A 12,257-nucleotide genomic window follows, 5' to 3' on the forward strand; every position below is an offset into this window, starting at 1 on the left:
ACGTCTATTTCAATATATTAGTATGCTTATTTTTTATGTTACGCTCATGCGAGTGTTTTTATAACCCTTTTTTATTTATATTGTAGCCTATATTATAGCCTATTTATCTTAGAAGGTTTGAGAAGATTTAGTTCTTACCAAAGGTTATAGGCTTACTTTGGTGAACATTGTGGTCATTTAAAACTGTCACATTTGCAATCACACACTGTCTTCGGCAATGTTTAAGGTTCTGAGTCGATGTCAATATTCAATATTTTTTTCTTTCTTAGGTCGAAAGACATTTAATTGACTTGAATTGACTGGCATGCAATCATCATTTGAATTGTTTGTTTTTTTTTAAAATAAAGCATAATCATTTTACATAGTTCTTTTTAATTCACAAGTACTGAATAGGATACAGGCCTATATAATAAAAGGTTGCATGCAAAGTGCATTTAAGCTGCATTTTAGTCCCAATGATGAATACAGTAAAAGAAAAAAAAAAAAACGCTGTGGTAATGAATTCAAATTATTCAGCAGAAAGCCTGTCCTTCGCTTTTGCAAAACAAGGTGATATTGGCACTTTTTTTTTTATTCCGGAGCATTGGTTGGTGAAGCGGAGCATGTGGGGGTTTTGGGGGGCTGAGGGCCGGGAGCTAGGAGGTATGGGTGTTCAGAAGCGAGCACGGATTCTGTCTAGCGGATCCGTCTCCCACATCTTGGCGTCCCAGGCCTGGAACCAGCCGGTGAAGATGGGGGGCTCAGCCCCCTGCTTGATGGTGGAGATGGGCAGACCCCTACGCCCGGAGGGGTCTGAGTCCACGTACTCCTTGGCTGGAAGAGAGGGGGATGAGAGACTGTTTAGGACTCACTGTTCAGGCCTTTAGCATGCACTTTTAGCCGAAGCCACCTGCATTGACACAGATACACCCCCTCCCACCCCTCCGATGCACTTATTGTATGATGTATGTCCTGGCACTTAATGTACGCACTCAGTATTGTTATTGTAAGTACTTAGTTGTGTAGCATCTTATCCTAGCTATCTCTGTTGTATACAGAGAATGGGTTAACCTAGCGATTGTTAGTGCTTGGCTCTTGGTTCTTTGAACATCCTTACTGTACCAACAGCGATACATCGTTGTTTCTCCTTCTTCTGACAAATGTACTAATAAAAGGCGCTTTGGATAAAAGCGTCTGCTACATGCCCTAAATGTAAATGTAAATGTAAATCATTAAGCTTTCATTAAAAAAATAATGTGATGTTATTAAGGAGCAGGCAGGGGCATCTTGCTGTAGTAGAGGATCAAACCCAAGATGTTTTTAGTGATGTATTGAATTATGACTTAAAAACAAACCTATTTTGGGAGCGCCAGCCTTCTCCACTGCGTTTGCATCAACGCCAACCCACAGGAAGATCTGAAGTCAAAGCAACCACCAAAGTCAGCAGGTGAACTATCTGAATACGGATACATTGGTTGTTTGTTATTGATTATCGTTCCGCTAATAGCCTCTCACCTGGTCCCAGGTGTCCAGGAGCATGACATCATCGGTTGCCAGGTCGGTTTGGTTGAAGTCCCCTGGTACCTCCTCCACCTGGAAGACAAGAGCCCATAGAATCAAGCATTGACTGAAACATCACTGAAGTTTAGGACCTAATAAATGACGAGTCCCAGCCCGTCAACTACTATTAAAGTAAAGCGTCCTCAATATGAGATACGGACATCGTCCCCAACAGTGTTATGAAGGGTATTGTTGTGTGACTTACGATAAGCCTTCCGGTCTTGTTGGAGCAGCCAAACAGGCGAGGGGGCTTCACCATGTTCTGCAGACTCTTTGATGTCTGGTAGTCCTTCTTACCTCCCAGAGCAGACCAGAAGCTGGCTGTTGGCAGGGACACACAGTAAAGAGGGTCATTAAATCAAGCTTCTAGACTTTTCCAGGGGGAAGGGACATCGAGGCAGTAGTACTTCAAACCAAGTTTATCTGAGTTACATCCTAGATGAGATGACGCATCTAAAATAGATGAACAGTAGATTACTACTGCTATTCTTGACTCACTAACAGAAAGACACACGTGATCAGCACTGCATCAATACACAGCAGGAGACAAGACACAATGAATCCACAAGTCATCTCATTCTCCCACAGCTACCCTGGTTCTTGTTCACTCCACAGCAGGATCCTAGCGTCCCAACTGGTCAAACTGAGGAGTATAAACCCCCAAAGGCTCTGATTAAAATAGAGAAAGGGCAGTGGCTTTGAAAAATTACATCGAATTCAAACAGCCCAAATTGGAATCCAGAAAGCAGTTACAAGTGACAGGCTGCCTTCCCGTCATGGCTGTTGGTTAACATAGACCAGGGCAGTGGAGGGTCCCTCTAAATGGACTGCATTTATATAGCGCATTTCGAACCAGTGGCCTCAAAGTGCTGTTATTGCCTAACATTCACCCATTCAAGCACACACTCACACACCTACGGCGGTGTCAACCATGCAAGACGACAGCCAGCTCGTTGGGAGCAGTTAGCTTGAGGCTCAGGGACACCAGGACGCTCAGCTAGGAGGAGCCAGGGATCGAACTAGCAACCTTCCGGTTACCAGCCACATGCCGCCTCTACCTCAGTACTAGGTCCAGGACGGCAGCGGGGGGCTACCCACCTGGCTCTTTGCCCTCGGTCACGTCGCTGACGCTGCCCCCCAGGGCGTCCACCACGTGTTTGGCGGCGGCTACCTCCTCCTCGCTGGCCCCCAACCCCCGCCACACCACCGTGGCGTCGGGCGCCTTCAGCACAAACACGTCGTTGGTGTTGAGGTTGGACGCGCAGGGCTCCACCTGAGGGACAGTATGGAGGAGGAGGAGGTGGAGGAGGAGGAGGAGGTAGTGGAGGAGGAGGTGGAGGAGGAGGAGGTGATGGAGGCGGAGGAGGAGGAGGTGGAGGAGGAGCAGGAGGAGGTGGTGGAGGAAGAGGAGGTAGTGGAGGAGGAGGTGGAGGAGGAGGAGGTGGTGGAGGCGGAGGAAGAGGAGGAGGAGGTGGAGGAGGAGGAGGAGGTAGTGGAGGAAGAGGAGGTAGTGGAGGAGGAGGAGGTGGTGGAGGCGGAGGAGGAGGAGGAGGAGGTGGAGGAGGAGGAAGTGGTGGAGGAGGAGGAGGAGGAAGAGGAGGTTGTGGAGGAGGAGGTGGAGAAGGAGGAGGAGGAGAGTCAGGGCTGTCAATAATTACTGCATAAAATAATGTACAACGAAAAATATTCTACAACGAGTCGTTGGTTGCTCCATGCTTTTACCCGCTCACTGTTAAGATGTAGCTCTCTTATTTATTCATTGAATAATACTATGTGACAATAATCCAATTTTATTTTCTTAATTCGTCTGTTCATTTGCTCTCACATCTGCCATGAAATTATGAAAATCCACCACATATCACCATCTTAAAGAATCCCCCCGTTACAGTCAGGGCCATACAGTACACACTGGACACATAACCCGGTCCTTCCTACAGCACTACTGAGTAAACATGAACTCTTACCTCCACCGCCCTGGTGGCCCGGGTGGAGCCCTGGCGGAGCTGGAAGAGGCGCTTCCCCGCGGCCGAGGTCTGACCCCCTTTGCGGGACGTCCCGCCGCTGTGGATCATCATGGGCTTGCCCTGGAACAGGCTCATCAGGTGGGCGGGCTCCTGGCCCTGGGTCACTCTCACCTGAGGGACAAGCACGGTCATCATGGTGACAGGTTCAAGCTAATCTGAGGTCAGGTGGTTTACAATACTATCTTTAGGTAGTACTGATGAATCTGGCGGATGTGTTCATGCATCCTGTTTCATCTTCCTTCAACAGTAGAAACTTTGTGTTATGTGGCGTTCATGTCAACATGTCCTTGTACTAAACTTGTGTTTTTCTTATTAAGTAGAAAAAAGATAGAAACTGATTCCAGTTTCTTACTGTTCTTTTCCGGTGTTCTTTATCGATAAACATGATGTATTCCAAAGTGTCTATTATTATTTATCATGTCATTCAGAAACAGTGCCCTCTGCTGTCCATTTGTGGGTACTAGGGGGAGTTTTGTGTGATGATAGGGGGCAGATAGCAGATAGACAGACAGGAAGAGAGTGCTGAGGCACCAACCTGGACTGGGGATCCTCCCATTGAGTCATCAAGCTTCACTGTGAGGAAGGCAGAGGCTGCCAACTCATCCTGAGTGCACTTCAGTCCCTGCCTGCACACACACACACACACACACAAAACACACAAAAAGAATAAGACAACGCCCTCAACTCACGATGAGACCTTGAAGATCAGGTGCTGGACCCTTAATGTCGAGGTAACATGGAGTGCTGTCCTTGTCTTTCTGATTTATTTGTACAATAGTACAATACTTAAGTAAAATACCAGGTGTAGATGATGGTCTGTATTAGTGGGCATACCAGGTGTAGATGATGGTATTAGTGAAATACCAGGTGTAGCTGATGGTACAAGTGAACCTTCCAGGTGTAGCTGATGGTATTAGTGAACTACCAGGTGTAGATGATGGTATTAGTGAACCTACCAGGTGTAGCTGATGGTATTAGTGAACTACCAGGTGTAGAGGATGGTACTAGTGACCTACCAGGTGTAGATGATGGTACTAGTGACCTACCAGGTGTAGATGATGGTACTAGTGACCTACCAGATGTAGAGGATGGTACTAATGACCTACCAGGTGTAGCTGATGGTATTAGTGAACTACCAGATGTAAATGATGGTACTAGGGACCTACCAGATGTAGAGGATGGTACTAGTGACCTACCAGATGTAGAGGATGGTACTAGTGACGTACCAGGTGTAGATGATGGTACTAGTGACCTGCCAGGTGTAGATGATGGTACTAGTGACCTACCAGGTGTAGATGATGGTACTAGTGACCTACCAGATGTAGAGGATGGTACTAGTGACCTACCAGATGTAGAGGATGGTACTAGTGACGTACCAGGTGTAGATGATGGTACTAGTGACCTACCAGATGTAGAGGATGGTACTAGTGACCTACCAGGTGTAGCTGATGGTACTAGTGACCTACCAGGTGTAGCTGATGGTACTAGTGACCTACCAGGTGTAGATGATGGTACTAGTGACCTACCAGATGTAGAGGATGGTACTAGTGACCTACCAGGTGTAGATGATGGTACTAGTGACCTACCAGGTGTAGAGGATGGTACTAGTGACCTACCAGGTGAAGATGATGGTACTAGTGACCTACCAGGTGTAGATGATGGTATTAGTGAAATACCAGGTGTAGAGGATGGTACTAGTGACCTACCAGGTGTAGATGATGGTACTAGTGACCTACCAGGTGTAGATGATGGTACTAGTGACCTACCAGATGCAGAGGATGGTACTAGTGACCTACCAGGTGTAGATGATGGTACTAGTGACCTACCAGGTGTAGATGATGGTATTAGTGAAATACCAGGTGTAGAGGATGGTACTAGTGACCTACCAGGTGTAGCTGATGGTATTAGTGACCTACCAGGTGTAGCTGATGGTATTAGTGGACCTACCAGGTGTAGATGATGTGCAGCTCGCGGCCCCCCAGTCTGTAGGTGTAGAGGATGAGGTAGCAGTCTCCTCCGTAGAACTGGCCATAGGAGGAGGGCTCCACGGGAACCCTGTCCCCATCCTCCACCCGCCAGATCTACACCACCACCACCAAAACAAGCACTGCTTTATTACATGACTATGTCCTACAATGTACAACCATTTACAACCATGTATTGTGTCTCTTTCTCTCTCCCTCTCTCTCTCCCTTTCTCCCCCTCCCTCTCTCCCCCTCCCCCTCTCCCTCTCACTCGCCCTCTCTCTCTCTCACACACACACACACACACACACACACACACACACACACATATACACACACACACACACACACACACACACACACCTATTGGTCTATATTTTATATTTCGATGTGTATTTTAAGTTATTGTTTCCATTGTGCATGCTAAAGCACTCACAATGGGCTGCAGAAGGGATGTTTCTTGTTTTTCACATGAAGACAGACATGCCTTCGTACCTGGACCTTGCCCTTGCCATCATCCACCATGCCGTGCTGCGCGGCCATGGTGTTGTTGGAGTGCAGGCTGGAGGCGTCAAAGGGGACCTGCGCCACCTTGGCGATGCGCCCGAAGGTGTAGGCCTGGGTGGGGCCTGTGGTCTGGTCCTTGTCCTTCCAGTCGCTGAAGAACTGCTTGAAAAGCGTGGTTTCACCCCCTGCTGGAAGCACCTGGATCTGCAGGGCGATTGAAAAAGATCATTGAGAGTTAATCCTCTACGGCTGTTTCCATCAGTGTTCTGCCATTGAGCCTGTTCAATGACCAGAGAGATTACTTAAGCAAAAGGCCCTGTTAGGGCACAGCAATCCAGAATACTAGCATATTCATAATCACAGTCCTATTTTGCTTTGGTGTAAAATCTCATACGTAGGCGAGTGCATATTCAATGTTAACTGTTTAATTATTAGCAATCTTTTTTTTATCTATCTAAAATGTACTTATATCAGAATGTAGACCGTACGATAGTGCCTTGTGTATCAGTTCTTATTCGAATTAAGAGTGTGTGTGTGTTTGTGTGTGTGTGTGTGTGTGTGTGTGTGTGTGTGTGTGTGTGTGTGTGTGTGTGTGTGTGTGTGTGTGTGTGTGTGTGTGTGTTACCTGGGTCTTGGTAGAGTAGCCCTTCTCCTTAATGAACTTCTCAGCTGCGGACATGGCGGCCTTGCGCTCTGTGGTGTTAGCCTTGGGACCTGCGTCAGAGGGAACACAAAAACATCAGAGGCTGAACTGAACCACTTGCCACAGCAAACCAGGAGAACGTCTTTACTAGCGTGTTAGCATACTGTGTATTAGTGTCTCGGCAGCAGCATAGCTTGGCTTGCTAAAACTCTGGGTTAAACATAATTATTCTACAATAACAAACAAATGTACAACTGTATAGAGAGAGTTAAGAGGGAGGAGGGAGTATGTAGGGAGAGAATTACCTTCTCACTGAATCTATGGACTGAAAAATGCATGAGGTACTGGTCTGTATTTGTGTCATCATACGATGTGAAATGCTCTGCAGTGAAATAACATGCATATCCACCAGTGAAAAATCTGTGTGAATGATTATAAGACCAACTATGTGTTCCATCGTTATGTACTGTTGTATTTCTATTTGTTGTTGCAGTCATTTTATTTTATTTTTTTTAAATAAAAATACAGTATAGAAATAAATTTTAAAAATGAGGGAGGGGGAGAAGCTAATGTCAGTTCTGTGATGTTTCACCTTTCCACACAAAGACGTTGCGGTCCACCCCGTTGTCTAGGATGTAGCACTCCTCAGCGGACAGATTGGCCTGGAGGAAGGGGCTGGACTGGGCCACCATGGAGGTCTTCATGGAGCCCGACGCATCTGAGATCTGCAGGGGTTTAGAGACCAAGATCTTCCTTATAAGCTCTCTCTCTCTCTCTGTGCCTCTACACCTCTCTACATAACCAATATTGTCTCTGTATGTTATCACTTTGTCTCTGGTTCTCTCTTTCTCTCTCTCATTCTGTCATTCTCTTTTCCCTCTGTTCTGTGCCTTTGTCACTCTCTCTTTGTGCAAACATAACTTAATAAACCTAGCATATTCACAAATACACACACATACACATTAAAGGTTTGGTTCAGTAATTTTCTTCAACATGATGACGAATGATAATATATATTACGTTTGGAGTAAAACCAGAAGTGTACCGTGGTAAACAGATGTGGTCTGCAGTGCTGTGACTCACCATGTAGAGGGCGCCCTTCTTCCTGTTGGAGGTGTCCACCTTCTCGTCGTCAGGGGTGCCCGGGGCAAGGCTGGGTTTCGGGCCCAACGCCTGCCAAACCCAACGTAGGATTACACCTCACAACATTTCTTTGTGCGCTTACTTTCACTTGCTCCCTCTTTCCAATTAAACTCTCTCTCTCTCTCATATCTATCTTTTGGATCTATCCTGCCCCTCTCTTTCTCATCCACTCTTTATCACTTTCTAGCCCTTTCCCTCTTTCTCTCGTCCCCTTTCTCTTCAACCCTTTCTCTGTGCCCCCCCCCCCCCCCCCATCGTTAGTTGCCATAGCGGGCTGCTCTTTGTCTCTGTTATGTGTTCCTGGCGCTGCAAAGTCATGGTGGTCACAGTGACCTGCTCTGTTTTATTCCACTTCCCCTGATGGGAACTTCCGGAAGAAGCCTGTCCACAAAGGATATGGAATGTTTCAGTGTGTTATGTGAGTGTGTGTGTGTGTGTGTGTGTGTATAAGTGAGTGTGTGTGTGTATGTGTGTCTCTGTATGTACAGTATTTGTCTCTATATTTGTGTTTGTGTGTGTGTGTTTGTGTGTCTACACGTGTGTCTGTGTCTATATGTGTGTGTGTGTGTGTGTGGTGTGTGTGTGTGTGTGTGTGTGTGGTTGTGTGTGTGTGTGTGTGTGTGTGTGTGTGTGTGCGGGTGTGTCTCTGAATGTATGTATCTCTATATGTATGTTGTGGCAACCCGGCCCGTGCCAATTAAGGAGATGCAGAGCACCTGAGGAACAGGTGGAGCAGCAGGGCTTAAATAGCCTGCTTCTCCACTCATTCAGGGCTCTCCCAGCCATGTGGCTCCTGTACGGAGAGACCGGTCATCGTGGGTGACGGGGATTCCATCCACGAAGGATAGCACTGTCGATTCCTCCCAGGTTTTTCGTTCTTTTGTGTTTTTCAGCAAGAGACTTTGTGTTGTGTTTGGAATAAAACATGCCTTTTTGGCTCTTCCCCTCAAAATTGTGTCCTGTTTGGGAAGAGATGGTTCGCTCACTCTGCCGGGTTGCCACAATGTGTGTGTTTGTGTGTGTGTGTGTGTGTGTGTGTGTTTGTGTGTCTATACGTGTATCTGTGTCTATGTGCGTGTGTGTGTGTCTATATATGTCTGCTATGTGTGTGTGTGTGTTTGTGTGTCTATGCATCTGTGTGTGTGTGCGTGTGTCTATACATGTATTTGCATGTGTGTGTGTGTCTGTACATGTATGCTTGTGTGTGTGTGTGCGTGTGTGTGTGTGTGTGCGTGTTTGTGTCCTTTACGTCTATCATGGCCTGTGGCTCCCCTCCGTCGTCCACCATGTGCAGCTTTGCGCGGCCGTTCCTCTCGTTGTCCCGGACATCGATGGCAACCTGGGATGCCTTCAGCCTCTCGAAGCGGTTACACTCACTGCCACACCACTGGTAGACATCCTGGAGGGAGAAGACGGTGGAGGTGGTGGTGGAGGGGATAGAAGGTAGAGCAAAGATACAAAGAGAAAGAGAACGGAGAAACCATTACAAATCCAACCTGTTTTCCTCGACCTTCCAGAGGTAAACAGAGGTGAACGTGTCTTCATGAAGGTCATCCCAGGACTGCTGTTTCTATTGTCTGCACACTGAGAGCCGTCATCCAGTCCCAGACACACTGATCATGGTCATCTCACAGCAACTCTCTAGTCGACGCGCGTCTTCCAATGACGGAGAATAAAAAGATCCACAATGCAGTAAGCACATCATGTGATCATTATTATCATTATACTACTTATTCATATTCTGCCTTTGAAAAAACAGCGTCACAACTTACTTACCGTTGCAGAGTGGCTAAGAAGAGGATGATATATCAATATAAAACCTACTATTACTAGCCTACTATTTAATATTTTAGGGACTTACAGTGAATTCAGATACAGGTCATTTATGATATGAGCTTTCAGGGGTTATGCATCTTGTTCTGACCTTGGGAATCAAACCCACAACCCTCTGGTGGGTAGTCAAACACCCAGGCCACTACACAAGTGGTTCCCAACCCGTTTTACTCTGGGAGCCTGTTTTACACTAAACACTGCCTACATGGCTACTCCAAGGGTGGGAACACATACACCCTCCTTCCAACCCCACCGTGCCGCCCTAAAAGGGGTTATAGACCAAGATCTTCCTTCAGCTCCCTGTCTCTCGCCTCTATGCCTCTCTTTGCATATCCAACATTCTGTCATCCTCTTTCTCTTCGCTTCTGTGCCTCTATTTCTCTCTATGTGGAAACATAACTTAACAAACATAGCATATTCACAAATACACACACATACACATTACAGGTTTCTTTCAGTCATTATTTTCTAGTTGATGACGATGAAAATGATAATATACTTTACGTTCTGAGTAAATCCAGGAGTGTACTGTGGTAAATAGGTGAGAATTGCTCTGCAGTGCTGTGACCAATATTCAGATTTAGATTAAGATTCAACTTTATTGTCATTGTGCAGTAGTACAATACTATGTAATACTCTAATACAACCAGCCCTCAGCGAGCCCACCTTGCCCAGGTCCACGATGAAGCAGTCCCCCTGGTTGAAGGACCCCCAGCTCAGGGGCACCTCGGTGGCCCGGATGGCCCGCCTGCCCTTGATGTGCAGCAGCCGCTTCACGCTCATGTCGTTGGTCACCACGTGCTCGAAGCCAGAGGCCACGCCCCCCGCCTGGTCGGGAGAGGGAGAGAGTCAGCTGTGGACGTCGAGTTAAGGATGCGTGTGACTTGGGGGTTGGCCGTTGGTAGGAGATGGGAGCAACACTAGTCACCCACGCCAGACGACATCAGAACTAAAACAAGGAACGATAATAAAATGAAAGAACATTAATGAAATTAATGATCCTGCAACACCGAGGTTCTCACAGGACAGACAGCTTTGTTTCCGACCGCACTACTTATCTCAGTTTCTTATCTTCTTCCTTATTTTTGGATTACTCTATTGAACTGTGGACATCACCTCCTCGTAGTTATTACTGATCAGCTTGTACCCACTTCATCATGCTTTTTGATGAAGTGTTGCACAGTTAATATATCTTGTTATAATTGTTTGAATGTCTTTGATGGGCAGGTGGGGGTTCTTTCTCAGGCATCCTTCTCAAGGTTGCCTACAGGTAGACCGTGGCAATGGGGTCCTAATCCCAAAGCTTTCAGTAACACCCTGACCACTAGGTTCTTCAGGTTGGTCATAAGATGAGGAACAAGAGGGTCACAAGACACTGAAAAGGATTCAAACAGGATGACCAGTCTGCTGGTGGCAGGAAACAGGACTGAGGGCCGGTTGGAATTAATAAGCTTCACCTCACATCCGGAAACATACATAAACCACAGCTGTTTCATTATCAATATTGAAATCTAGGAATAACAAACGGGATAAAACAAACACAGGGAACCAAGTTAACATTTGTTCTGGCCGGCTGTTATTAGCATGGAGCTAGCATGATAAGCCTTCAGTGCCCTGTTCAGGGCAGCTTGTATTTCTGCTTCAGAGTTCTCTCTCGCCGCCTCTTCCAATGCAAAGCGGGAAAACAAAGCAGGCCACTTTACATACACAGATAGCGAGTGACCGCAGATAGGGAACAGTGACCGCATTTGTTTACTACATAGGGCTTACAAATGTGGAAGGTAAGCAAATGTGCTTCATACCAACTGGTGGTTATACATTAAAGGACTTCATGGAAAAGAGTTGTGTTTCCATGCATCCATTCAAAGCCAAGTCCAAGCATGGAAGTCGCCCGTCAAAATAAATATAAATACTGTTTACATAACCCCCTTGAAATGCAGACCATATTGGAAGTCAATTCTACGGGACCTACGCTGGAGAAGGAGAGGGAATGTTTCCATGGAAAACAAGTGGACCAGCGGAGCATTTTATTAGGAAAGACTAGAAAAAATGAATACACACACACACACACACACACACACACACACACAAATACTAAAACAAACACAAAAACAGTAAGTGCAGTAAGGGAAAAAAGCAACTTGGAGCAAGCGCCTTCTGATTCAATATGTTTATTTTACGTGGGATTCAAATCCTAAATGTTTTTAATAGTGAATACATTTTGTTTGATTTGTATGGCTTTAAACAAGTTGGTAGACAAGAACCTTCAGAACCTCTTCCTTATGAACAAAAGAGTGTGTGTGGCTACAAACGGCGCATATGAAGTCTACAAGAATGAAACCCGGGGGTTAGTCTGCAACAAAGGCCCACGCTGGGATCTGGTAAACGTTGTGGTCTAATTAGCCAACCATGCAGCCCAGAGGAGGAGGAATGTTTGGTGGGAATGAAAAGCAGATGCTGCGCTAAAACCCAGTGCTCTCGTTCAGAACATTGAATGGGGCACACACTGGCTGCCATGGAGACAGCAAGCCAGTAAGCCAAACAGTCTACCATCTCAGTTGTGGCACGGAGAAAGAGACACGCCCTGGGATGTTAACAGTGAGT

General features: G+C 46.4%; 1 protein-coding gene across 1 annotated transcript; it reads right to left on the bottom strand.

Moving 5' to 3' along the window:
- Positions 1-352: 352 nt before the first annotated feature.
- Positions 353-10,812, bottom strand: scinlb (scinderin like b; the record flags this gene model as incomplete). Its single annotated transcript, XM_079751335.1, has 15 exons — positions 353-813; positions 1,335-1,395; positions 1,495-1,572; positions 1,745-1,860; positions 2,638-2,812; positions 3,504-3,674; positions 4,099-4,189; positions 5,511-5,644; positions 6,023-6,238; positions 6,660-6,748; positions 7,270-7,402; positions 7,761-7,850; positions 9,070-9,219; positions 10,320-10,481; positions 10,801-10,812. 15 exons carry the CDS (start codon positions 10,810-10,812, stop codon positions 653-655), a joined length of 1,839 nt encoding a protein of 612 aa, XP_079607461.1. The 3' UTR covers positions 353-652.
- Between the last annotated feature and the right edge of the window lie 1,445 nt (positions 10,813-12,257).

The sequence above is a fragment of the Pollachius pollachius genome (genome assembly GCF_949987615.1).
Source record: "Pollachius pollachius genome assembly, chromosome: 14".
In the NCBI taxonomy this organism is placed as follows: domain Eukaryota; kingdom Metazoa; phylum Chordata; class Actinopteri; order Gadiformes; family Gadidae; genus Pollachius; species Pollachius pollachius.